The sequence below is a fragment of the Equus przewalskii genome, chromosome 19 (assembly GCF_037783145.1).
Source record: "Equus przewalskii isolate Varuska chromosome 19, EquPr2, whole genome shotgun sequence".
Lineage (NCBI taxonomy): Eukaryota > Metazoa > Chordata > Mammalia > Perissodactyla > Equidae > Equus > Equus przewalskii.
In genome coordinates, this window is record NC_091849.1 from 40,832,803 (window position 1) to 40,858,333 (window position 25,531).

General features: G+C 46.0%; 2 protein-coding genes across 20 annotated transcripts in view; one reads left to right on the top strand and one right to left on the bottom strand.

The window, feature by feature from the left end:
- Positions 1-12,851, top strand: part of LOC103555495 (adenylate cyclase type 10-like) — a 37,134-nt gene extending 24,283 nt beyond the window's left edge. For 3 of the 16 annotated variants that reach the window (XM_070584580.1, XM_070584581.1, XM_070584586.1), the window contains exons 21-32: positions 1,819-1,882; positions 3,088-3,307; positions 3,672-3,797; positions 6,376-6,548; positions 7,206-7,362; positions 9,342-9,546; positions 9,635-9,731; positions 10,196-10,314; positions 10,577-10,694; positions 11,138-11,336; positions 11,864-12,077; positions 12,609-12,851. In XM_070584580.1, coding sequence (XP_070440681.1) covers positions 1,819-1,882; positions 3,088-3,307; positions 3,672-3,797; positions 6,376-6,548; positions 7,206-7,362; positions 9,342-9,546; positions 9,635-9,731; positions 10,196-10,314; positions 10,577-10,694; positions 11,138-11,336; positions 11,864-12,077; positions 12,609-12,676 — 1,760 coding nt within the window. In that variant the 3' untranslated portion in view covers positions 12,677-12,851. The remainder of the gene's footprint in view (positions 1-1,818; positions 1,883-3,087; positions 3,308-3,671; positions 3,798-6,375; positions 6,549-7,205; positions 7,363-9,341; positions 9,547-9,634; positions 9,732-10,195; positions 10,315-10,576; positions 10,695-11,137; positions 11,337-11,863; positions 12,078-12,608) is intronic. The other 13 variants (XR_011529738.1, XR_011529740.1, XR_011529734.1 and 10 more) reach the window with 9 other exon arrangements.
- Positions 12,852-17,030: 4,179 nt separating this feature from the next.
- On the bottom strand, positions 17,031-23,453 carry TREML1 (triggering receptor expressed on myeloid cells like 1). Of its 4 annotated transcripts, none has more exons than XM_070584590.1 (6): positions 23,330-23,443; positions 22,800-23,132; positions 20,362-20,476; positions 19,900-19,985; positions 19,343-19,395; positions 17,031-17,344 (listed from the first exon to the last, which is right to left on the bottom strand). In XM_070584590.1, the coding sequence occupies exons 1-6, from the start codon at positions 23,370-23,372 to the stop codon at positions 17,174-17,176; spliced, it is 801 nt and encodes a 266-aa protein (XP_070440691.1). In that variant the 5' UTR covers positions 23,373-23,443; the 3' UTR covers positions 17,031-17,173. The 4 variants fall into 4 exon arrangements, with proteins under 4 accessions (XP_070440691.1, XP_070440690.1, XP_008525299.1 ...); XM_070584589.1 differs by having other exon boundaries at positions 19,816-19,985; XM_008527077.2 differs by lacking the exon at positions 17,031-17,344 and adding an exon at positions 18,443-18,997 and having other exon boundaries at positions 23,330-23,453.
- Between the last annotated feature and the right edge of the window lie 2,078 nt (positions 23,454-25,531).

The window sequence follows — 25,531 nt, forward strand, 5'->3', positions numbered from 1 at the left end:
TTATTATAATTATTCAGCTCAGTACATATATATGGAGCTTTTCTGTGTATCAGATGTTGCAACTAGGAGTTAAGCATACAAAAATGAATAAGCCTTGGTACCTGAAATTAACAGGTTTTTGGTGTGATACAGACATATAAATAGAGAATCCCAATATGGCATGGTAAAGGCAATGAAAATAGCATGCATAGGGTTTGGGGTATCTACAGAAGGGTCATTGGTCCAGCCTGAGGAATGAGTAGGAGAGGACTCCCTTGAAGGAGAATGCCAGAAGTGAGACTTGACGGATAAGTAGGAGTTAGCTACTTGAAGAAGCTTGGAATAGTGGACAGATGTTACCCGAAGCCTGTATCCCTTCTACCACATCCCAGGTAAGAGTTCACCCTCTTTGTTTTAACATCTTCCGTTAGCTTACCTTGCAAGATAGTCCATTTCATTGTCAAGAGCTGTTAGAAATCTTCTTTCATCAAGGTGAAATCTACTTTCTTGTGACTTCACCCATTTTTCGTTGTGCCTTCTTTCATATTTGAAGACAGCTGTCAAGACCCAACCAAATCTTCTCTTTTTCTACTTTGATAGGAGAGAAGTTGGTGTTGGGTCGGGGCGAGGGATACTGGAGAGATAGTGAATTGTTGATAGTAAAGGACTAAAGTGAAGGAATTGATCTGTGATCCCAATACCATCTCTAGGTGTAACATTCTGATAACCCTGTGAAGGTGGACCAGTGACTTGGAGAAATTGGTCATTGACTGATGCACTCTATAGGCATTTGAGCTTTTGTACTTTTGGAAGGTGAAGAGAAAAATAACAGTGAATGTCCTGGTCTGGTATTGTGAAGAAATTACGCTATCATTCATATTTCCTATGTGGCCTTTTGCTTTTGAGAGATCACTGTCAGCTTTAGATTAGACAGTGTGGTCAATATACACGAGAGGCTCAAGACCGTCCTCACACAGCTGAACCCCTGAGGAGGCTTCCCAGACCCAAGGCCTCAGTGCATGGCCACGCAGAACTGCACAAATCTGGAGGCTGCTGTTCACTCCGGCTGTGATGTGATGCCCCTGGGAACTGTACATTGCAGTAATGCTGCCAAACTCCACTTTCCTTAGTTAGCTTAGCCTTACTTTACCTTACCGTTTTTGATCATTAACAAATCAGAGAGCCTGTCCTTTTACTTAACACAAATCCTCCCTATAACAGTTCTCTTAGACTCCTCTTCACTCCCACCACCATGCTTTTAAGCCCTAAGAGGTACCATCTCCACATCATTCCCAATCTTTGCTTTTTGATCTGTAAGAAGGCAGCTGCAGAGGAGAGTCTTATCTGGAGGATAAAGGCTATTCAAGGCCAACTAGGTAAAGCTGAAAACCTCTGCTGGCCACTGTCACTCTAGTGCACTGTGGCATCTTGTGCCCTCACGATTTTCTTCACTAGGATTTAGGCTCTGTGGTTCACTCTCATCTGTCATAAACCTGATCCAAATGTATTCAGGGATTTGTACTGTTAGAAGTAGCCATCAAACCAAATGAACACTTTCTGTATTCATTTCTTTAGTGAAGAGAATTAGAAACTGGTTTGGGTGGTTTGAGAAGGAAAGGAGTTACTATTTGAATCACAAAAAGTTGCCATTAAGGAATTTGCAATCTACCATCCTAATTTTGTGTGTAGGCTGATATTAACCTAAACTTGTCATTTTTTAATGGGGGAGGCAATTAGGTCATGAACTAAGCTGCAGAAGAAAGGTAATCAGGAATTTAAAATGTCCTCAGTTAATACAAACATGGATAATTAAAGATAATCATATTTTTCTACCTACAGATAGTTTTCAGTTCCAGACAAAACCATCCAGAAGTCAGGAGGTCTTCACAAGTGAACACTGCAGGTAGATGGAGATGCTGAGAGTGGGCATGGAGGGGGCCAGAAAGTGAGACACAGATGACCATTAAACTGGGGCATTCACCTCACCTGCAGACCAGGAAGCCATCTGACCACCCAAGAGTAGTGACTCTTATACTCAGCCCAAAATTCAGGTTAACAGAGATTTGGAAAGGCAATTTTTTATTCTTTGTAGGGAAATTATTTCTTAGTGGTTAAGAAAAACTTTATTTAGTAGCTGTCAAATGCATTGTACACATAGCAGATCTTTTCAGCTATAAATTTGCCTTCTCAATTATTTTTGACCTCAGAAGATATTAAAGCGAATTTACATTTCCTAACCATGTACCTCCTGGCTTTCTAATGCCCATCCCATCAATTTTAAATGTCCCTACCTTGAGTCTACCAGCCACGCTACAGATTCCTATCTCATTTATCCAGCCTGATTTCCTACAGTTTTCAAAGAAAAATCTGTATTTGACATGAATCACCTCCACAATCACCTGTGTGTCTTTGCTTATACAATTCTCCATTTTATAAATACTAAGTGGCCTCCACATCCTTCCACTTATCAGAATGTTTATCATCCTTCAAAGCCCTCCTCAAGTTCCACTTTTTTCAGTCGGTCTATCTCACAGAGATCTGACCTCTTGAATTCATGTTGCCTGTGGACAGTGCACTGGTCTAGTAGTCAGAGAGGTGAGCTCTATTTCTGGTTCTACTCAGTAGCTGTGAGGTCATATATAAGTCACTTAAGCATCTCTGAGCCTCAATTTCCTCATCTGTAAAAGGTAATTTTTGCCTGCCTGAATGACAGGGTTAGGATAAGATGGTGGTGTTTGTGTAAAGTAATATTCGGATGTGCTGTGACAAAGTTCAAATATGCTAATAGATAAATGTATTATTACTTACTGCTTTGTATCATTTTTATGTTTTTATTCAACTCATTGTTAGTTTACTCTTCAGGTGTGGTTGTTTCCCTATTTAGTTTGTGACGTACTTAGATTCTTTAGGTTTTTAAAATCCCTCATAGGGCTTTGCCATTATAGATCAAGTCCCTGACTTTCAAAAACTTACGGAGTGATGGAGGAGAAGGATAGACATAGAATTAATGAATTATAAAGGAAAGCTTCCTGGAAAAAGTGGCTTTGAGACCTGACAAGAGTGGCTACTTTGTAGCCACGCTCAGTTCTTCATCTTCTCTCCACAAAGAACTGAGGAAGAGTTCCTGGATCAAGTAAACAGGAAGCTGGCTCAGGGCAGCCCCGAGAAGGATGTATTGACCATGAAGCCCTGTCACTGTGAGGAAATCCTGAAATTGGTGCTGTCACCCCTCACCCAGCACTGCCTGATCATCGGAGAAACCACTTGTGCATTTTATTACCTGCTGGAGGCTGCCGCTGCCTCCTTGGACCTGTCAGACAATTACATGGTGAGCAAGCTCTGCCCTCTGCCCCTGAGCTGAGCCCTTTTACTTGGGGAATTTGGTTGGGATTTCTTACTATCAAGTAACCTGGAGTGAAAAGTGGAGGAAAGTAGGAGAGGGAAAGGAGCTGGAAGGGGTGTAGGAGAAAACATGAAATGGGAGTGTGGTAGTGTCAGAGCGCCGCCCACTGCTGGCCCTGCCCCTGCCTCCCACGCGCAGTCCGGCTCCCCGTTTCTAACTTCAGATCCAACCCTCATTCACATTCAGATCCTGACCCTCATCACAAGCTTACTCCAGACTTTGCCCTTATCGCACCCCTAGCATCACCCAAATCCTAATCCCATTTCTCCGCCCCTCATCTTGTTTGGAGGCCTTCTTTTATCTGAGGAAGGCAAGCAGTCTTCTGGGCCAACGCTCAGCATTCTCATTTTTGAAAAAGCACAAGGTGAAGATCTGTCAGTTTGAGGAGGCCGCTTTCTGCTCTCTTCGGTCAGAGGTGAGGACAGGCGGTGACCTTGAAATTTGAGTTATTGCTCCTTGAGGGTTACCCCATTATTTCTTTTAAAATCTCTTCATTTTTTGTGTGAGATTATAGGTGTGATAATGTGATAAAAGGTTATCAAATTCAAAACATAATACTATACAATAGTAGAAAGTGAAAGAGCACCAGCTAATCCCATGCCACCCCAACAGAGTTAATAATTTGGTGCAGATTTCACTAGCCATACACACATAGTCATAGCATTATTGTTTTCTCTTATTCTTAAAATAGAATCTTAGTCTATGTTCTCTTTCTTCTGCAGCTGACTTTTATTTTTATTTATTTATTTTTTTTTTTGAGGAAGATTAGCCCTGAGCTAACTACTGCCAGTCCTCCTCTTTTTCGCTGAGGAAGCCTGGCCCTGAGCTAACATCCGTGCCAATCTTCCTCTACTTTATATGTGGGACGCCTACCACAGCATGGTGTGCCAAATGGTGCCATGTCCGTACCCGGGATCCGAACCGGTGAACCCCGGGCCGCCGAGAAGCAGAACGTGAAAACTTAACCGCTGCGCCACTGGGCCAGCTCCTTATTCTTAATAGTACAGATTGAACATATTTGCATATTGATGTACTTCCAGTCACAGTTACAGCTGCCAAGTACTCCATTGTATGCATATATCAAAGTTCACTTAATCATTCCCTTCTTCATGTGCATGTAGGTTATCTCTAATTTTTGGTTATTATAATATTGCTACAATGAATATTCTTGTAAATATCTCTTTCTTTCCTTGTCAGAGTATTTCTGTCAGAGAAATTTCCAGAGGTGGAAATGCTAAGACAGAAGATATGAATGATTTCACACTTAATAAATATATTGCCAGATTGTCCACCAAAAATATTCTATCAATTCAAGTTTTTCCATTTCTTCACATTCTTACCATCAGATATTATCAGTCATTTTTAAACTTGTTAATCCATAAATGAAAGTTACATTGTATTTTAATGTGTATTTCTTAATTAATAAGGTACATTATTTTCATATGTTTGTTGGTCATTTATTTTTCTGTGAATTGCCTATTCATGTCCTTTTCTCATTTGAGTATATATAAACTAATTTCAGGAGGGTGGGGGGGTGGGCAAAATGGGTGAAGGTGGTCAAAAGGTACAAACTTCCATTTATAAGATAAATAAGTCCTGGAGATGCAATGTACAGCATGGTGACCATAGTTAAAAATACTGTATTGTATATTTGAAAGATGCTAAGAGAGTAGATCTTAAAAGTTCTCATCTCAACAAAAAACCCCTGTAACTATGTGTGGTGACGGATATTAACTAAACTTATTGTGATCCTTTTGCAATATATACACGTTGAATCATTATGTTGTATACCTAAAACTTAAACAGTGCTATGTATCAAATATATCTCAATAAAGCTAGGGGGAAAGAAGGAACATACAGTTGAAAGTCTCCCCCACACCATCCATCACTCAGCCATTGTGTCCCCTCCCCAGAGTTATGTATCCTTCTATATTCTACTAGAGGAGCTCAGCATACATAAATGTGTATAGTCTCCCACTTCCTTTTTTATACACAAACAGGAGCTCTCTATACTCCATTCTACATCTTGCTTTTTAAAATAATAATAATAATATACCTTGTAGATCATTCTATATCATTTATAACAAATTTCCTCAGGGAATGAGATTTGTATAACAAATAGAAACTCTGGGGAAAGCATGCCATGACATTCATTTCAAAGGCATATAACTTATTTATTGTGTATCAGTAACTCAGGACAGCTCAGCAACTTCTCCCAGCCTTATTACTATTAAATCCAACAGAACAAAATGTGTTGGAGTAATTATCAACTTATAAATAATGATTCTCTAATATCATGGGGAATGTTTTGTTAGAGCTGCAACCTAATGTGTATAATGCCTTTGAATGCCAAAGAAAATATTTGAGTTGTCCACAGTGTTGTGTTATTTGTGTTTCAACCAAGAGGTCTTTGGAGCAAAGTTAAATAATTATTTCTTTCCTTTTGTAAGAAGTTATTGTGCAGTCTTCCCAAGATTCTTCTGGAATCACCATAGACTTTATTACTTTCTTGGAGGGTTTAGCCTTAGAATGTGAAGGTATGATAACTTCAAGGTAGTTCCCCAGCTCCTACTCCCGCATGCACTATGGTGGTGCAACCTATTTAGGAAGAGAGATACGGAATTTGGTAACATTCCAGATGCTTTCTGTTCCATCTGAAGCATCTGAATCTCTGCCCAAATGACAATCCCATCTCACTCTAGCAGCATCACTTTCTAAATCACAGCCTTCTTCTACTGCTCGCTGACAAATGCATGGGAAATGACAAAGGAGGGTACTTTCTCTGTAATCCTATTTTCTCACTCCCTTACTTGCTCAGGCCCTACTGGTGCTTGTTAGTGTTGCCAGGCTCTGCTCCACCTCAGCCCACTCTAGCACCTCAGTGGCCCCAAGAACACCTCCCAAAATAAAAGAGCTGGTGTGCTATATCTAGAACCTTGTCCATAGTACTCTTCCCACATTTACATTACTGTTTCTCATTTTCCCATCTCCAGGTCTGTTTCAACATGGGACAGATCACCTTGGCCAAAAAATTGGCTAGGCAAGCCCTTCGACTGCTGAAAAGGAATTTTCCTTGTACCTGGTTTGGTGTCCTTTTCCAAACATTCCTGGAAAAATATTGGCATTCCTGTTCCCTGAGCCAACCTCCAAACAACCCTAGTGAGAAGTGAGAAGCCTGGCTAAGTTGCCCTGGTCTACTTTAGGGCCATAGAGAACTAAACTAGGACCCAGCCTGGAGTTTTGCCTATATTGACCTAAGACTCCTCTTTTCAAGCAAATAACAGATAGTTCTAGTTCTTCCACCTTACTCTCCCAGCCAGTTAAACGTAGGAGAATGTAGCAGAGGACTTCTTTTGTTTCTGGAGTGTGATGTTACCCTGTCTCTTTCAAATAAAGACACAATGTGTATAAACACACACATATGTATGTGTGTATATGTATATGTATCTAGGTAGCAATTTAATATTATTTCTCTGAGATATATATTTATATATATTATTTAATAATTATATATTATTTATATATATAAAATATTAAATTGCTACCTAGTTTTTGAGCTGTAATAATTTGCGGGAAATTCATTCAACCAAAATAGCAATTCAAAGAATGAATCTTTTTAAAAAACCTCTTGAACGTTTCCTGGTCAAGAGGGATGAATTAAAAAGGCCTGTGGGGTTAGAAGTAGTGGGATTCCAGGAACATTTCTGAGTTGGCAAGTCTGTAGATGGCCCCATGATGAGTAGACTTGGATTTCCTGTGGGGAGGGGCAGTTGGGTACTGGTGAAGAATAAGGGTATGCTAACCACCCTGTGCTTCACGACAGTAAGAAAAAGTTGGCCATCCTGCAGCAGCGGGTACACTGCCTCTCCCTGCTCTGGCAGCTCTATAACCTGGAGGCCACAGCCAGCAGCCGCAGGTTTGCATGCCTGGCCACTCTTATGCAGAAGAATTCAGCTGAGGAGTTTGCAAATGAAGCCCAGGTAAGCAAGTCCTGGCTTTACCTCTGGGCCTCACTCGGAAATGTAGAATGCGAGGGAGAGAGACCCTGCCTAGTTCCTGGTTTTAGCATGGTTCCAAAATAAACCAGATTTAAGGGACACCACTGATCGTGTGTGTGAACAGAGTTTCTTAATTTGAGGTTTATAAATGGGTTTCCAGGTGTGAGGCTAACTGAGCACTCCTTGAACTGAATCTAGCATTTTGTGTGCATGGTCAAAAGAGCATTTGGGCGCTAATGGGAGGTAGGGAAGGGGTCATTGCTTTCATCAGATTCTCAAAGAAGTCCATAATCTAAAAAAGGATTAGAATTGCTGACTTAGGAAAAAAGAAGGAAGGGAAAGAATGTGTCTTCCTAATTGTACTGTCCATCTCTCTCTCTCTCTTTTATCCATTTGTTCAACAAATACTTGATGAACACCTATTATGTGTCAGGCACTGATTTGGTTCCAGGGAAACAGATAATAGATAAGTGAACTATCTAGTCTGTTAGGTGATGATTAATGCAATGGAGAAAAATGAAGCGGAGGCAGGGGACATGGGGTTCTGGGGGCTGGGAGGTGCAGGTTTAAACAAGGGGGGTCAGGGAAAGCTTCACTGAGCAGGTGACATTTGGGCAAGTATCTGAAGGAGGCAAAAAAGTAAGCCTCATGGCTATCTGGGAGAAGTGTTCAGGCAGAGGGCACAGAGAATGCACAAAGCGTGCCCTCTGTGTTTGAGGAACAGTGAGGAGGCCAGTGTGGCTGGAGGGGAGGAGAGAGGAGTCAGAGAGTCTAGGGAGGTGTGGGTGGCAGATAGTGCAGGCCTCGTAGGCCATGGTAGGGGTTTTGACTTTTATTCTAAAAAAGATGGGAAGTCATTGGTGGGTGCTGAGAAGAAGAGTAACCGGGTCTACTTCTATTTTAATAAGATCATTCTGGCTGCTGTATTGAGAATAAACTGAAAGGGGCAAGAGAGGAAGCAGGGAGACCAGTTAGGAGGCTATTGCCATAATACAGGCAAGAGATGGTTGGCTTGGACTGTGGTGGCAGACGAAGTGGGGAGGAGTGTCTTCTGTCAAAAGAGAGCCAGTAGGATTCACTCATGGATGAGTTGTGGGATGTGAGAGAAAGAAGAGAGCCAAGGATAATCCCAAGATTTGCAACCTGGACTTCTAGAGGGATAGAGATGCTCTTAATCAGCTTGCAGAAGTCTGCAGAAGGAACAGGTTTGGAGAAAGATTGGGAGCCAGGTTTTGGACATGTTTGATTTAAGATACCTATTAGACATCAAGCTGGAAATGTTGAGTAGGCAGTTGAATGTACCGTATGGGGTCCACAGGAGAGGTATGGGCTGGAAATAGAATGTGGGAGTCATCAGTGTATAGGTGGCATTTAAAGCCATGAAACTGGTGAGATCACCAAGGGGATGAGAAAAGGTCCAAGGACTGAGTTAACAGCTCCAGTGTTAAGAGGTCAGGGTCATAGGAGAAACCAGGAAAAGAAACTGAGAAGTTGCCAGAGAGACAGGAGGAAATCCAAGAGATGTGGTGTGTCATAGTCACCTGGTGAAGACAGAGTTTCAAGAAGAAAGTCATCAACTATGTCAGAGGTGCACATGGTTATAAGAGAGATCTAGGCAGCACTTTTCTAAGGAGCAAGAATCAGAGGCCTTAGAGAAAACACAGAAGAGATTTGGTCAATGTTTTGAAGGGGAAAGTCTTGGGTTGGAGAAAAAGAAGAGCAGCAGGTGGAGAAAGTGGTTTGTTTAAAGAACAGGCAGTGAGAATGGTCAAATTAGAAGTGTCGGGGCGAGAAGGGGCATGTTTTCATAGCCAGAGAGGAGACGAGAGGTAAGGACACCAGGAGTCCTGACTGAGTGAGCAGCAAGGTACCAGAGTGGGCACTTAGGCAGGAGGGGACACTGTGGAAATGTGGCGTGAATGTACAGTTGGAATATTCTTCCCCGTGTTTTTGCCCCGCAGGTTGTCTCTGCCTACGTGGCCCTCTCCCAGTTCTCCCAGAACATGGGTGACAGGGAGAAGTGGCTGCACTGTGAGCAGATGGCCATTCAGAAAAGCAGCCTGTGTTGGTTCTCCAGGGAGGGGTTGTTGGCCACAGCCCAGCTCATGCAGGCCTTGGCCTACACCAAGCTCTGCCTCGGCCATCTTGACTTCTCCATCAAGTTGGGTAATGGCACTCGGGGCTGTGGGCCCAGGGCTTTTAGAGAGGCCAGGTTCACAGCTAGACCTCACACAATACTCTTTAACCTCCTTAGGTTTTCAAGCTCATGAGATATGCAGACACCTCAAGAAACCAGCTCTAGAGAATCTGGTTCTCTCAGTTCTCTTCAGATCTGCTTTTCTGAAGAAGAAGTATTAAGATCATTTTCTTTCGTTTTTATTTGTTGCCTAAGAGGGGAGGGTATGATTTCCCGGAGAAATTTGGAGTGGTGAGGGAGATGCTGTTCCATTTCCACAGGCAGAGCTGTCTCTTCTCTAGTCACGCCAGGAAGCATTGTCTTAAGTGTGGAGGGGAGGTCAGGAGTGGAAATACAGTGTCTGAGCTGCTACATATTCCTGTTTTGTTTTCTTTTTTTCATTTTTCTCTAGAGAGGTAGGGACTTTCAGTAGCTCAAGACCCTGGAAACTGTCTCAGAGGCATTTTCCCACTTCGTTTCCTAAGAGATAAGTCTGAACCCAGGCCCAGATGCTCTCTATAGAGCTGTGGAGAGGAGATCTAGGGGCTGTTAGGCTGCTTTGATGGCGTAAGATCCCCCCCTCTCCTGCACCATCCTTCCTACTCCCTCGCTGGTCCCAGTAGCTCTGTCTTTTGGCAGATTTGATCTGTGTGTCCATGTGCTGGAGAGTCAGTGGGCGCTCATTTCCCGGGGTCATGATGTCCTTGGCCTGGCCTGCTTCTATTCTGCTTGCTTAGATCTGCTGCTCTATGGAAAAGGTAAATCCTGCGCAGGGCTCTGCTGCACTCCTAAGGTATTCAGACTTCAGGTGGGGCCCCAGATTTGGAACACAGGCGATCATGAAACTGTCCCTCGGGCATGGTCTCTGCTTCTAGCCCCCGGCCTTAAAGTCTAGGAACCATGTTGTGATTCAGGGGTGTCCGCCTCTCAGGTGTTGTCTCCTCCCCTGTACCACACACCTTCTGTACCAGTTCCTACATGGACAACTCATGCTAGCCTGGTTACCCTCTTTGTCCACAGGATTGCTGTGTCGTCCTTTTGGGGAGTGTCTGCGTTTCATTCAACACTATGAGCACAGCTGCGTTCTAACCTCGCAGAGCAATGTCATGCTGGGGGTCCACTCCTCTCTGGCCATGTGGTAATATGGGGTACCAGAATCTTACTCAGGAACTGTGGGCAAGGGTAGAAATTTAAGGACACCATGAAGTCATTTAAGCAATCGCCGTTTACCCCTCCAGGCAGGACTATTCCACATCTCTAACCCACCTCTAAAGACCATTCACCTCCCATTCCCCCCATCTTATCGGAAGGGTTCTTCTTGTCCTGTAACAGGTTTGGGCCTGTATGTTGAGGGTCAGGTTTAGGGTTATATTGAAATGCTGGATGACCCACGGCAAGGCTGAAGATCATTGGTCTGCTTTTAAGTCTCCTTGCATGTGAGTTAGTAGCCTTGGCCACTTTCCAGCATCACAATTCTGACTGTCCAGGAGGTCTTAGAACCATAGAGAAATGATGGTTCTGTGAAAAGCCATGGTTGGTAAGCAGGGGACAGAGCTGAGAGCTGCGATTCTTTCCCTCCAGGTTTGCCCAGGGCTCGCAGTGGAACCTATTTGAGCACCACTTCTCCAAGGCTCGCCAGTTGGTGAAAAGAACCAATGCCTCACTGTTTGGTTCACACGGCTTTGTTCGATTCCTGGAGTGCCACGTGCTCATGTTACAGAAAATGCCAGAGGGTGTCTTCATGCGTATTCCCCCAGAGACTCATAGCCACACCCTTAAGGTGCCTGCTTCTCCACTGTCCTTCAGCTAATGCCTAAGTTACAGTTTGGCCCCGTGGCACTCTTTCTGCCACCTGCGTCTCTCCCTTACTCTTCTCCTTGCTGCCTCTGTCTCTTTTTACTCCTTGAACCTTTTTCTCTCCACCTAGAAAGTCTTTCCACCTACCTCCTGTGCCCTCCCAGATATTCTTGGATGTAGGTCAGGACTGGATTCCTTAGCTTTCTGCCTCTCCGCAGCTACTACCCAATACCATTAAAATGTTGACATTTAGTCCTTCTCAATGGACCCACTCTGGCTCAGTCTGTAATTTGACACATCTCCCTACAGCCCTGTCTTCTGAGTCTAAGACATTCCAGTTCCTCTGTATCTCAAACCAGCTTTCTGAGCCCCTTTGCCATCAATAGCTCCTCCCTGTTCCCCCAGCCCTGAGTGAGTATGCTGAGTGGGGACTGCTGTAAGTTCTGGTGGAGTGGAGCGGAGGGAAGAGAGTACTAACCCCTGGGGTAATGGACCCTCCTTTCCTTTCAGTACTTTAAGGAGTTCTTCTCTCGATGTGTGACCTGCCCTGTCTATCACCAGTGGGTCTCTGAGCTTAAAGCCTCTGTAATGAGATATGGAAAGAGAGAATCCATGTCCATGACCAACATCATAGGACCTTTTGACACCTGCTTCACCAGGATTTGGATAGAGGGAGACGTCCTGGAGGAAGACATCTCCTTTGAAGGAAATTTAGGAATACAGAGTAAGCAGTCTTTCCTGGAACCCTTGTCTGAGAACAGTCTCAGAATCTTACTCACAAGCAGTTGAAGGCTGCACCTCCAAAGTAGGGAGGCGCAACCCTTCAAAGTAAGGACACACAGGTATATGGACTTAGTCCTTGCTCCAGAGGTAATTATCATCCTCTCACTAGTGCTAGATCCAGCCTAGACAGACAAGGATCCCTTATATTGTTAAACAGCATAACAGCCTTTTCCCAGCTCTTTGTTTCAGTATCTATAATCCTTAGGTGTAGAAAGTTCCTCCTTGGTCCCAGCTTCAACAATAAGATTGTTCCCTTGGAGTGGCTGGATGGTCACTAAAGGAGAAAGAAGGCCCTAGATATCACAATGTAATGTCTGTGAAGGTAAATGTTAGGATGTGGGCAAGAAAAAGAGAGGAAAGAATATAGCTCCTTGCCTCAGGGCTCAGCAAATCTCCTTTTTCAGGGCCATGAGTTAAATTTGTAATTTGTAATTCTTTGTGTTTGTGATATTCTTTACGTTCCTGCGTTCAGGATTTGACAGAGTGGCTGATGTCAAGGAGAATAAGGATGAAGAAGAAATTCAAGAATGTATATGTTAAAACAACAACAAAAAATCATCTGAAGGGATCATGATTCTCTTATTGTATAGAAGACAAAGAAAATGCCCCAAGTTCTCCTTTTTAAGATACTGTATAGTGTACATATTAACTATGCTAGCCTTTTACAGTCACCACTGTCTATATCTTTGTCAAAATAAAAGCCTGTGTTTCTGAAGCGTGAGACTTAGATCTTTCTTAACTCCCAAGTCATTAGCACAACTGTGGAGAAATGAGAACCAGAGGTGGACCAGAGGCCCGGGAAGCTTTGAGGTGAATGGATCCCATCTTAAGTAAGGTGGGATCCATCAGCAGACGGAAACTCAGCCCTAATGACGAGGTTGTCGATACTTAAGGCAGGCCGCAGTGCAAGTGCTTTGGTGTGGCCCTCTTTGGGCACAGGTGTGGTAATGGGCTCCGAAGAAGTCAGAGTGTCTTTTGAGAGCTACAGAGGGCTGTGGGAATTGTTTCTCCTTTGCACTGTGTGATTTGGGCATTCCCACGTGAATTCCCACATGAATTTCCATGTGTCTAAGTGCCAGAGAGTATATGACTCCAGCTCTCTTCTTTTTGTTCTCCCTTTTTGGAGCTGCCATCTTTGGCCTTTATCTGTTTGATAGTCTTTCTTCCACAGAGCATAATCTTCCCATGGATTTTACACTTTACAACTCAGTTATCTGGCATTCGTAGTCAGTTAGCTAATGTTATGATAGCCACCATTTAGTGTTCACTTCCTCTGTGCCAGGCACTAAGTGCTTAAAATGCAGTCTTTAAATCCTTATATTAACTCTGTGACACAAGTACAAAGTTATCCTGTATTAGAGATGAAGAAACTGAAGCTTAGAAAGGTTTTACCTCAAGAAACACAGCCACAAAATTGTGGAGCTGGGATTCTAACTTAAATTTGATTCCAGAGTTTATGGTCTTTACCACCAGGCTGCACAGGCTTTCATGGGACCCAGCCTCTAGTAGGCTATCCTGTACCCAGGATGCTTCAACACTGGAAGGCCGGGCAGGGAGACGTTTGGGAAAAGGAGGCCTGTATTTGCCCTCTGCATCATCCCGTCTAGTCTGTACATTCCCTCCTCCCCTCCTCTCCCTCCTCTCGTTACCCTTCCTCCTCTCCCTCTACTGCCCGCTCCACCCCGTCCATTCCTCCGTCTCATACCCCCTCCTTCCTTTCTCCTCCTCACCCACCTACCCTGAGCTCTTCCTCCACCCCTCCTTTAAATATAGAGTAGTGGTCAGGAGCAAGGACTCTGGAGCCAGACAACCTGGGCTCAAATTCCAACTCTGCTGCTTACTAGCTGTGTTCTTTTGGGCATGTAATTTATCTTATTTATGCTTCAATTTCCTTTTCCGTAAATGAGGATAGAAATAGAACAAAAGAATGTCATTGTGAAGATTAAATAAATATAAAGCACTCAGAACAGTACCTAGCACAGAGGAAGCGCTCAGTAAATGTCAGCTGTTATTATCAATTTAATTTTCATATTTAAAAATAGGTAATACATTTATGTGGTATAAAATTCAAAAGGAGCAAAAGTGTATAACAGTGAGAGTCTTTCCCATTCCTGTCCTCCAGCAACCAGTTCCCTTCCCCAGAGCTGATCTGTTACCACTTCCTTGTGTATTGTTGCAATATTCTATGCACGTGCAAGCAGTAGTATGTATTTACTGCATCCTTCTTTCCCGTAAATGGTACTAAGTAGACTTTCTGTGTTGCTCCTTCCTTTTTTTTTTTTTTTTGGTGATTATTTTCCTTTTGGCAATTTTTAAAATTGAGATAAAATTCACCCTTTTAAGGTTCAGTGGCTTTTAGTATACCAACAAGTTGTGCAACCATCACGGCTATCTAATTCCAGAATTTGTTTTTTTTTTATGAGGAAGATTAGCCCTGAACTAACATCTCCTGCCAATCTTCCTCTTTTTTTGCTGAGGAAGACTGGCCCTGAGCTAACATCTGTGCCCATCTTCCTCTACTTTATATGTGGGACGCCTGCCACAGCATGGCTTGATAAGTGGTGTGTAGGTCTGCACCCGGGATCCGAACCGGTGAACCCCGGGCCACTGAAATGGAGCTGGTGAACTTAACTGCTGTGCCACTGGGCCAGCCCCTCCAGAATATTTTTATCACCCCAAAAAGGAACTCTGTGCCCATTAGCAGGCTCTCGCCAGTCCCTTTCCCCCAACCCCTAGTAACTGCTAATCTATTTCTGTCTCTATAGATTTGCCTATTCTGGATATTTCATATAAATGGAATCAAAACATATGGCTTTTTGTGTCTGGCTTCTTTTACTTAGCATAATCTTTTCAAAGTTCATCCCTGTTGTAACATTCCTTTTTATGGCTGAATAATATTTCATTGTAAGGATATGCTACATTTTATCTATTCATCAGCTGATGGACTTTTGGATTGTTTCCATTTTTTAACTATTATGAATAATGCTACTAAATATTTGTGTACAAGTTTTAGTATGAACATATGTTTTCAGTTCTCTTGGCTATATACCTAGGAAAGGAATTTTTGGGTCATACAGAAATTCTTTGTTTAACTTTTTAAGGAATTGTCAAACTCTTCTCCAAAGTTGCTGTACCATTTTACATTCCCACCAGCAATGTGTGAGGGTTCCAATTTTCCACATCCTCCCCAACACTTGTTATTGTTTGTCTTTTTGACTATAGACATTGTAGTGGGTGTGAAGTGGTATCTCATTGTGGTGTTGATTTGCATTTCCTTAATAACTAATGATGCTGAGCATTTTTTTATCAGCTTATTGGCCACTTCTATATCTTCTTGGAGAAATATCTTACAATCATCAGCCCATTTTTTATTGGGCTATTTGCCTTTTTGTTGTTGAGCTTGAAGAGTTTTTTATATATTCCGGGTACTAGACCCTTATCAGGTTTGGTTTACAAATACTTTCCCTCATTATGTAAAGAGTCTGGCAGTATCATTTTGCAGCACAAAACTATTTAGTTTTGATGAAATCTGATTTATCTGGTTTTTTCCCTTGGTTGCTTGTGCTTTAAGTGTCATACCTTAGAAACCATTACCTATGCTGAGGTCACAAAAATTAGCTCTTCTCTTTTCTTCTAAGAGTTTTATAGTTTTAGCTCTTATATCTGGGCCTTTGATTCATTTTGAGTTAGTTTTTGCATATAGTGTGAGTTAGGTTTCCAAATTCGTTCATTTGCAAGTGGATATCCGATTGTCTCAGCACCATTTGTTAAAGACTATTCTTTCCCCCATTTAAATGACTTGACACTCTTGTTGATGTATGGCTTTATTAGATGTAGGAGTTTATTTCTGAACTGTCAATTCTATTCCATTGGACTATATGTCTGTCCTTATGCCAGTATACACAGTCTTGATCATGGTAGCTTTGTAGTAAGTGTTAAAATCAGGAAGTGGGAGTCCTCCAACTTTATTATTCTTTTTCAAGATTGTTTTGGCTATTCTGAGTCCCTTGCATTTCCATATGAATTTTAGGGTCAGCTTGTCAATTTCTAGAAAAAGGACAGCTTTAATTTTGATAGGGATTGTGTTGAATCTATAAATCAATTTGGGGAGAACTGCTATCTTAACAGTATTAAGTTTTCTGATCCATGAAAGTGGCATATCTTTTCCACATATTTACATCTTAAGATGCTTAATTCTGGGGCCGGCCCAGTAGTACAGTGGTTAAGTTCGCACGTTCTGATTCTCGGTGGCCCAGGGTTCGCTGGTTCTGATCCCGGGTGCGGACATGGCACTGCTTGGCAAAAACCATGCTGTGGTAGGTATCCCACTTATAAAGTAGAGGAAGATGGGCATGGATGTTAGCTCAGGGCCAGTCTTCCTCAGCGAAAAGAGGAGGATTGGCAGTAGTTAGCTCAGGGCTAATCTTCCTCAAAAAAAAAAAAAAAAGCGTAATTCTTGTTTAATATGTGAATTTTCCTCTGAGAACTTCTTAAGCTGAATTCCAAAGGTTCTGATAGGCAGCAACTGTCTCATGATGTTGCCTGCATTTTCTTTGCCCTGTTCATGTGTGTTTATTATAAAATTTAGAAGGTCAGTATTTTCATCTTAGAAGTTGCTTTTATAAACTATGACTTTGGTTGTATTAATAAAGTTAACTCCTATATCAGGACCCAGAAAATGGAGGCCACTCCAGTGGCCTAGCCCCCATCAGAAATCTAACCCTAAGATCTAAATCTAAATCTAAGCCTGCACTTACAGAAACACCCGTGAAGGAAACCTAAAATATCATGATCACAATCCTCCAACTCAGCTTTAGCAGCGTTACCGTACGCTAGAAAACAGGATGTGCCAGCCTTAGAAGGAAATCCCTGACCCCCAGCCCGTCATGCCCTGTGTCCGAGTTGCCTCTTCTAACGCTCCATAAAAACTTACTCTTGCCCCAATTCCCTGGGAAGAGGGCTCCACCGCTTGTGAGGCACTGCGCTCCCCCAATCCATGGACTGTTTTCCCTTGAATAAAAGACATCAAACGCATTACTAAATTGTTTTAGTTTTGTCATTTGACAGTATTCTCAGACATTCTACCATGAGCAATGATGGAATTAATATATTTCCCTTTCCTCCTTCCCTTTTCTCCACCAGCCAACTGATTATCTTCCTTAGTATCTTCCTTTGTGCCATTAAATATACTTTTACTTCTGTCAGGTCCTAAAAAGTTAAAAATACATTCAGACCAGGGTAAGTTGTCCCCAGAGGGGTTCTCTTTAGATTTTATTCGGCGCTTCCCCTGCATTCTCCCCCCACCCCCACCTCCCCTCCCGACCAGGAAGTCCCCAGTGGTCTTAGCCAGGGAAAAGGAGGCTTAGCTGATTGCACAGGGGACAGAAGTAAATTTAGGTTCTGTCACAGGCTGAGACTCTTCGGGGAAGCTCGGAACATCCTGCCAGAGCTCCCTGAAAATAGCATCAGCAGGCTTAACTCAGCTGGGGCCTAGGGCACAGCCCCTGCCTGTCCCTTCTCCTGAGGTGCGTGGACCAAGCTTAGGACCCCTCCAGAGGGTGAAAGCCCTTTATGCCTAGCTCTCCGTGATTTTAAGATGACTGGGTTCCTGAGCATCCTCATCCTCCCATCTCAATATGGGCAATACTTTCAAATTGAACAGTTTCAGAAGAAGTCCTGGCATAGACAAAGGCTGCCCACCCCCAGCCTGGACAGCTTTCATTTATGCTTAGCCATGGCCACATAAGTTCATTCCCCTTCCCTCACCCCCAGGCTCCAGAGTTCAGGCCAAAGGGAACAGTGATGCTAGATGGCCACCGCATTGAGAAGAGCCAGTTCCGGTAAAACTGATGTCTCCTGGTGTTTGAAAATCCTTTGTCCTGCCGAGGAATAGCCTTGGCGCATATTTCAGTTTCTGTCCTTAATCCTGTTTCTCTTCAGCCGCATCTCTCACACCCCATCTGTCCTGAGTCTTCTTTAACTAGTCACTATCCCCCTCCTCCCACCATATGCTGTCGCGTCATAGCCACTTGTTTAGAAGGTGTAGAGCAGACGGCAGAAGAGGTCCTAGACTCAAACAAATGAATCTGTCCTTTCAGCTATCATGGGAATACTTGTGAAGAAGCCTTCTCGGTGCCCCTTAAACTGCGCTGCAGTATCCTGACGGAGTGAAACCACTTCCCCACTGGCAGCACAGGCAAGAGATCTTAGGGCACAAACTCTGGACCAGAGTCTTTTCAGTTCACAGACCACCTGAATAGTCAGACTCGAGCCTTTTCCTTGCCCCTCAACCATCAAGAGCTCATATATCATAATGTAGAATTTATTTAGCCCAATGGTGTAATGGCAGAGGAACCAGCATGGGGGGCTTTCCCGAAACACCTCAATCATAAGCAAGCATCACTTTCCAGGTCAGAAAAGACAAGACAGTAGATTAGATCCTAGTCCCTAGTTGCTGTGACATGCTAAGGATCTAGGGCATGGGCTGGCTGGATGGATGCACTGAACCCGGGGAGGTCTCTGTGAGCATACAGGGTGGTGAGCAGCTTAGCTGGGGGGAGTCTGGCTATTAGGTAGATCCTGGGCTGGCTCACAGGAGGCTTCTCCACCCTGGTCCCCTCCAGGGAAGATGACTGTGGCATATGTCACAGGCTTGGAGCAGGTCAGGACCTTAGGAGGCAGAGCGGGCAATGAGGATGGGGCTGGGAGTGGGGATTTCCCTGATGGGGGATCAAGAGGTAGGCTGGTGTAGGTGGTATTGTCGAAGGAAGGTGGTGAGTCGAGCCTAACATATGGTACGTCCGATGGCAAACTGACAGCCAGTTCAGAGTCACTGATGTGGTGGACCACTGAGGAGGGGGTCTGGAACAAAAGCAGGCACGTCAGGCAAAGAGAGAACCCTCCCTCGGCCCCAGTTCCCTTTGGTGGGAAGCCCAGGACCACAGTGGCTCTGTCTCCCAAATCCTGAGGATGTCAGTGGGTGAGAGGGCTTCACTCTGAAGATTTTGAAGCCCCAAGTTCCTCTCCTAATCTGGGAAGGTGGGAAGGTGGGAGGCCACTGATGCCAAGTTTACAGAATTTAGGAAGGGAGTTTGGACCCTGACTGGTCCAAGTCTTTCCTCCACCCCATCCTCCTGGAGCTCCTCAGTGAGCCTGGCAGATGGAGGGTCTGCAGAATCTGGCTGGGGGCCAACAGAGACCTCTTACCGTGCCTGGAACTCCGCTGTTCTGGAATCGGCCACAGGCACCACGCCTGTTCCCTGGCAGGACAGAGGACAGCAGGACAGTCTGCTTCCTATGCCAGCTCAAAGCCCATCCCCTCACTCCTTTCTGAAACCTCTTTCCTGGTCCAGACTCACCCCCGCCCCGACTCCCACCAGCAAACATTTACGCCCCCCCGCCCCTCCCCCTCCCTAGCCTGCCCTAACTCTCCCACCCACTTCCTGCTCCTGCAGCTCGCTTCAACCTGCCTCAGCACTCAGTCCAGCTCCTGAAACCCTTTCCCCACCTTCTCCAGTCACCTGTCCTCAATCCCACTGCCCCACCCTTTCCAATCCTTGTCTTTCCCCAGGCCTGCTCCCCCTGAATCTCCTTCCTCACCCCCACCCCTCAGTCACATGAATTCTAGGGTCTGGGGCCCTTGCCAAAGCCCAGACAAGCCCAACTGTAGGGGAGCAGACCTAGGTTGCCGGCCTCATCTGCAAGACTGGTTGACACAGGACCACCAGGGCCATGCTGGGATGGGCAGGTGGACAGCCACCTACCTTTCCTTTTGGCCATCACAGCAAATAGCACCGCCGCCGCCACCAGCAGGGCCAGCAGGAGCACAGCGCCCCAGATCAAGGGGATGCTGAGGGACACAAACGGATAGGTGAGCTTAGCCCTGAACCCGGCGGGAGCTGCCCGCCAAGAATCCTGCAGCAGTGGCAAAAGGTGCAGTTCTTGGTGAGCCATTGTTGGGAGAAGGAGGTTTGGGGCATGGAATGAGGAGGGCAGAAGAGAGATACACTATCAGGGTATCCTGGCTGAAGACCCACCAGAAGGAAGGGACCATTGCTGAACTGGGATAGACAGGTATGTCTGTCTGTCTGTCTACACCTGATCAGAAGGTCCCCAGGCAAGGAAGGAATGATAAAGTTTCCCTTTGATTTAGTCTGGGGCTCTAAACAAGGCGTGTCTTCAGAACCGCCCTTTCCCGGGCCCCCAAATACAGTTCTAGTCAGTACCTCTTATCCTGGCTGGGTTCCGGAGGGCTGGCGCGGCCTGCAGGGTCTGAGGAGGGGCCGTCAGCCAGGCTGCCAGCCTTATAGTTCTCTTCCTCCTCCCCACCGAGGCCAGGAGCTGCGTTACATGCAAATATTTAATGAGCACATACCCAGTGGGGCAGGGTTCAAGGGCCCGTTGAGGTCTGAGGGATGGGGAGTGGACCTGACCAAGGAGAGGTCCCCAGTAAGAAGTTCAAAGAAGGGGGCCTTAGGATATTCCTCAGGGGCCTCTCATTCTGGGGGTCACGGAATGGCGCTCTTTATGTCTTTACCTGATTGTGAATATGCCCACTTTCCCCTCTACCACTAGCCCCCGCCCTCTTCCCCCTGCATTTCTTCTCCTTCATCTGCTTCCCTGCACCCCTCTGGTCCTATCAGGCTGCTCACACGTGTGGAAACACCAACCGGGTAATCTGTGCCCACCTCCACTCCCCACCCCAGAATAGGTTTCTCCACTCTCATCCTCTGTGGCGACCTTGCACCTGGCTCTCATCAACTGGTCTCCCCAGCACAGCCTGTCAGGCCTCTCCACGCACCTGCAACCATGTGAACCCCCTGCAGGCTGGTTAAGCCCCATCCTGAGCTCAGGATCTAAGGAACTCTGGGGTCATCCCGACCCTTGCTGAGAGCCTTGCTTGGACCCCGAAACTCAGTTTCATAACAAGGCTTCCATCATCCCTACAACACACTCGACCTCTGGCTGGTGGGCCCAGGGTTGCTTTCTCTGGGCCTGAGGATCTGTCTCGGGAATCTGGCCAGTCCTTCTAGACCCCCTGGGATGGGGGCCTTGCCTTGTTCTTAGAGACTCATCATTCTTACGCCCCACTCCACGCCAAACCGGGAACTGAACCTGCTGAGGCCCCAATCCTGCTGCATTTGTCCTGCCCTCCCGGTGCCTTTTAAGCCACTTTGGATGAAACTCTCCGAAGCTAAACGCTTGCCTGAGCTGCCACCCACATCCTCCCTGGATACCATGCTCCATCCATCTGCCTGAACAACCATCATCTGCAGCTGTTGGGGTCCCCAGCACCTACCCCACTGCAGGGACCCGTCTCCCTGCCCCCTCCTCCCAGTGCATCTCGTCACAATCTGCTCTTTAGGGAGGTATAACCTGGAGTTCCTGGACTTTAGAGGGTCGGGAAAGAAGAACAAAGGATGACTGGGATTAACAGGAGTGTATTTATAATACGAAATAATAATCGTGGTCTCGAGATGAGAGGGATCCCATTACAATTTAGTCCATCCTCACAAGGAACAGATGGAAAAGAAACCAAGAGAAGGGAAGTGCCTTTCTCATTTCATTAATTGAGGATTGGGCACAAATTACTTGAGAAAAGGAAGACCTTAGAATGAAAAATTGTCACCATCCAACAGAGAAAGTTAGCAATGGTCTCTGCTCCTGCAGGTAGCTGACCATTTCCCTCTAGAATGTTTTTTTTCTGCACCTTATTTTTCTGAAAAAAACTTTTTTACTATTTTAAAATTTTCTTTTAATAAATGCTTAGACATAAGAAATTTGTAGACTGTGAAAATGAAGCCTGCAGAAATAAAGTGCTTCCTTTTTTTTTTTTTGAGGAAGGTTAGCCCTGACCTAACATCAGCTGCCAATACTCCTCTTTTTTTTTTTTTTTTTTTTTTTTTTTGCTGAGGAAGACTGGCCCTGAGCTAACATCCGTGCCCATCTTCCTCTACTTTATATGTGGGACGCCTGCCACAGCATGGCTTGCCAAGCGGTGCCATGTCCGCACCCAGGATCTGAACCTGCGAACCCCAGGCCGCCAAAGCATGTGCACTTAACCACTGTGCCACTCCCCAAAGTGCTTTCTATACTAAAAATAGGGTTGAGAATATTGGCTTAAATGTTAATGACACTTTTCCGGTTTTCAAAATGGAATGAGTTGAAGTAGTTCAGGCACTGACTGTACCCTGCCTGGAGGTGAGGGGCACGCTAGATACTCAGTGAAGACTTATAAAATTAAATCAGATACGAATTCAGTAATTTTTAAGCCATCAAACCCATTATTACAGGAATAAAAATCTGGAAGATACAAAAAAATTAATTCCAGAATTAAAACTTGGTTTCAAACATTTCCAGGAAAAGAAAAAGTAGCTTCAAGCATGGTGAAAATGCTGGAGGAGGCGGCCACGGCCACAGTGAGGGAGGAGGATACGCCTTCCACGGGGAGACCCGCCCGGGGCCGAGGGGAGGGGATTGCTGATTGGCTCATTTATCTCACACTCCTCACCCGGTTTGGTTTCCGTTCCCTGAAGAGCTGTCAAAACGATATCTCCCCCCAGTTCCTCCCCCAGTGACCCCCACCTCACAAGGACCCAAGAGCAGCAGGCGGGGAGCGGGGAGGGCGGGTCAGAGGGGCAGTGGCCGGCCTAGGATAACTCACCCGCAGGGAGCACCTCCAGAGCGACTCTGTGCACCGTCTGGGGCCCGGCCGTTCCCTCCACCACGCAGCCGTACTCCCCCACATCCTCCTCCCGCAGGGTAACCATCTCCACCTGGAGCAGGCCGCTCCCCATGTCGGTGAGAAACGTGCGCCTGTGCCCTGGGGCTCTGCGATCCACAGCCGAGGTCACCAAGGGCTGGCACCCCTCTGGCCCGAACCGACACCACACCTTCCGAGCCTTGATGTCCTGGGGTCGGTAATGGCACTGCACCAGAATGGAGCCCCCCACAGGTGCCTGCAGTTTCTCAGGGAGGCTGTCAGCCGAGCCCTGGCCTAGGGAAAGAAAGGACATGGAAATGCTGGGCAGGACCTGGGGGCACCTCCCAGCCCACCACTAGCACAAGGGCACGGGGACCTGGAGGCCCACCTTCTAGGCCCCACACGTGTTGCTGCTGCCACAGTAACGCCAATCATTCTTGGGCACGAAGCGAAGTCTTTGGGCCCAGAGTGCAGCTCCGTCTGAACCTTACCTGCTAGTCCCGGGAGCAGCAGCAGGAGCAGGTGGGGGCCCATGGCTGGGCAGGGAGATGTCAGCTCCGGGGCTTGCCTGGACACTGACACAGCAATGCCCTGGGGGCAGGAAACATCTGCCTCAGACTGTCACGTGGGGCTGTCAGTGACCAAGGGGTGGGAGGCAGGCACTGGTGGGCCCCTCCATGGTTGGGTATGACAAGCCTTTCCAATTCCTGGTTGGCTCAGTGCTCAGGAACTGACCTCGAGGGTGGGGGTGGACAAGGCAGGGGAGAAGGCCTGAGGAAAGGCAGCCGGCTGGGCCCAGCTAAGGGATAAGGAGGGAGGAGGATGGCAGCCACCAGAGAGCAATAGAGAAAGAGGGAAGGTGATCTTCAGGGTCCTCCCTGTGTGGAATCTGAGGACGCAGAGCTGTGAAGGAGGGGTGTCAAGTTTCCCACCCACAGTCCAAGGCCATTCTGATTCCAGGTTCTGTGCGAGTGCCCCGCCCAGGCTGTCAGGAGATGGTCCTTCTCCTGCAGCACACCCTCGCAGCACGAAGTCCCACCTCGACGGTGTGCCGTGGACCGGCCTGTATTCATTTGTTGGGCTGGGTGCTCTCCAGACCCTTTCAGTGTGGACCCGTATTCTCCAGTTCTGGGAATTGCATTATTTCTTCAATAATTACTTCTCCGTTTTCTTTTTCTCCCTCTCTGTTCTTCTGGAATTCCTTGATTAGTGGAGAATTGACCCTCAGGTATTCACCTCATTTTCATACCTTTTTGCTCCCATTTTCCATCTTTCTGTCCATTTTGTTTTGATTTCTAGAAGGGATCCTTATCTTTTTCTTCTGTCCTTTCTATCATTGTCTTTTAAATTTTTTTCCTTAGTGGTTTTTTTTAAAGATTTGATTTTTCCTTTTTCTCCCCCAAAGCCCCCCAGTAAATAGTTGTATATATTTTTCAGTTGTGGGTCCTTCTTGTTGTGGCATGTGGGATGCTGCCTCAACATGGCCTGATGAGTGGTGCCATGTCCCCGCCCAGGATTCAAACCGGTGAAACCCTGGGCTGCCGAAGCGGAGCATGCAAACTTAACCACTCGGCCACAGGGCCAACCCCCTCCTTAGTGTTTTTAATTTACAGGATTTCTTATTCTCCAAGCACTTCTTATTTACAGCGTATTATTTTTGTTTCATGAATACACTCTCCTCTCTGTTGGGAGATAATTCTCCGTGAAGATTTTCACATTTCTGCTTGGTTCCAGGGTGACTGAACAGCAAATGTGCCTCAGGTGCTAGACATGGTGTATCAGCTCCAGAGAGCTCTGCTTACATCCATGCCTCCCCCACTCCCACCGCCCCCATGAGATCTGTTCATGCTCTAGACTAAAGGTCTCTCTCTCTCTCTCTAAAGAGGAAGATAGGCCAGTAGGCCAGACGTGCTATATAAGCTCTAAGTCTCATAATTTGGGGTTCCTTTCCCATGACTCAAACCGACCTCCTGTCCAGGAAACATCTGGCCCTCATTCACATCCCCCTGTGTAGAATTGGGGTTGGGGATCCTGCGCAGACAGTGAGTAATAAACCTCCTGACCTGGGAAAGCAGGGGGAGCACTGGAGCTCGGAGAGACAAGAGCAGGCAAGTAGGGGGTGGCGGGGAGGGCACATTGCCCCGACCTGGACAGCCGCCCTCCCTCCTCCCTCTCCCCTGTGCTCTCCCTTCCTTCCCTCTCTCTGCCTTTATCTTCCTTCGGGAGCAAGGGAGTCAAGAATGGGAAACTTGGAGCAGGAGCCTGAGAAAGGTGGCTGGTGTGGTAAACTGAGCCTGGTGCAAGTGGTGATAGGGTGACCAGCAGTTCCTATTGGCCCAGGACTGAGGATTTTCCTGGGACATGGGACTTTCAGTGCTAACACTGGCGAAGTCTCGGGCTAACTGGATGGGTGGGTCATCGTGGTGGGTGATGTGGAAGTACTTCTCTCTGTCCTGCCAACACGTATCAGGCTTTCTTTGATTTCCTTACAAGAAAGTTATTTTCACATTAACAAGCCTCCCGGGAGTGGTGTGTGAAGATGAGACCTGTCTGCAATATTTAACCGAATGCCTAAAATGGATTCAGTCCTCTGCTGGGGACCCAGGACAGAGGTGACCAGCAGGAGCCTGGCCTCCAGGGAGGTGTCATAATGTTGGGCGTTAGAGAAGAGGAAGAAAGGCCAGTGTTTATGG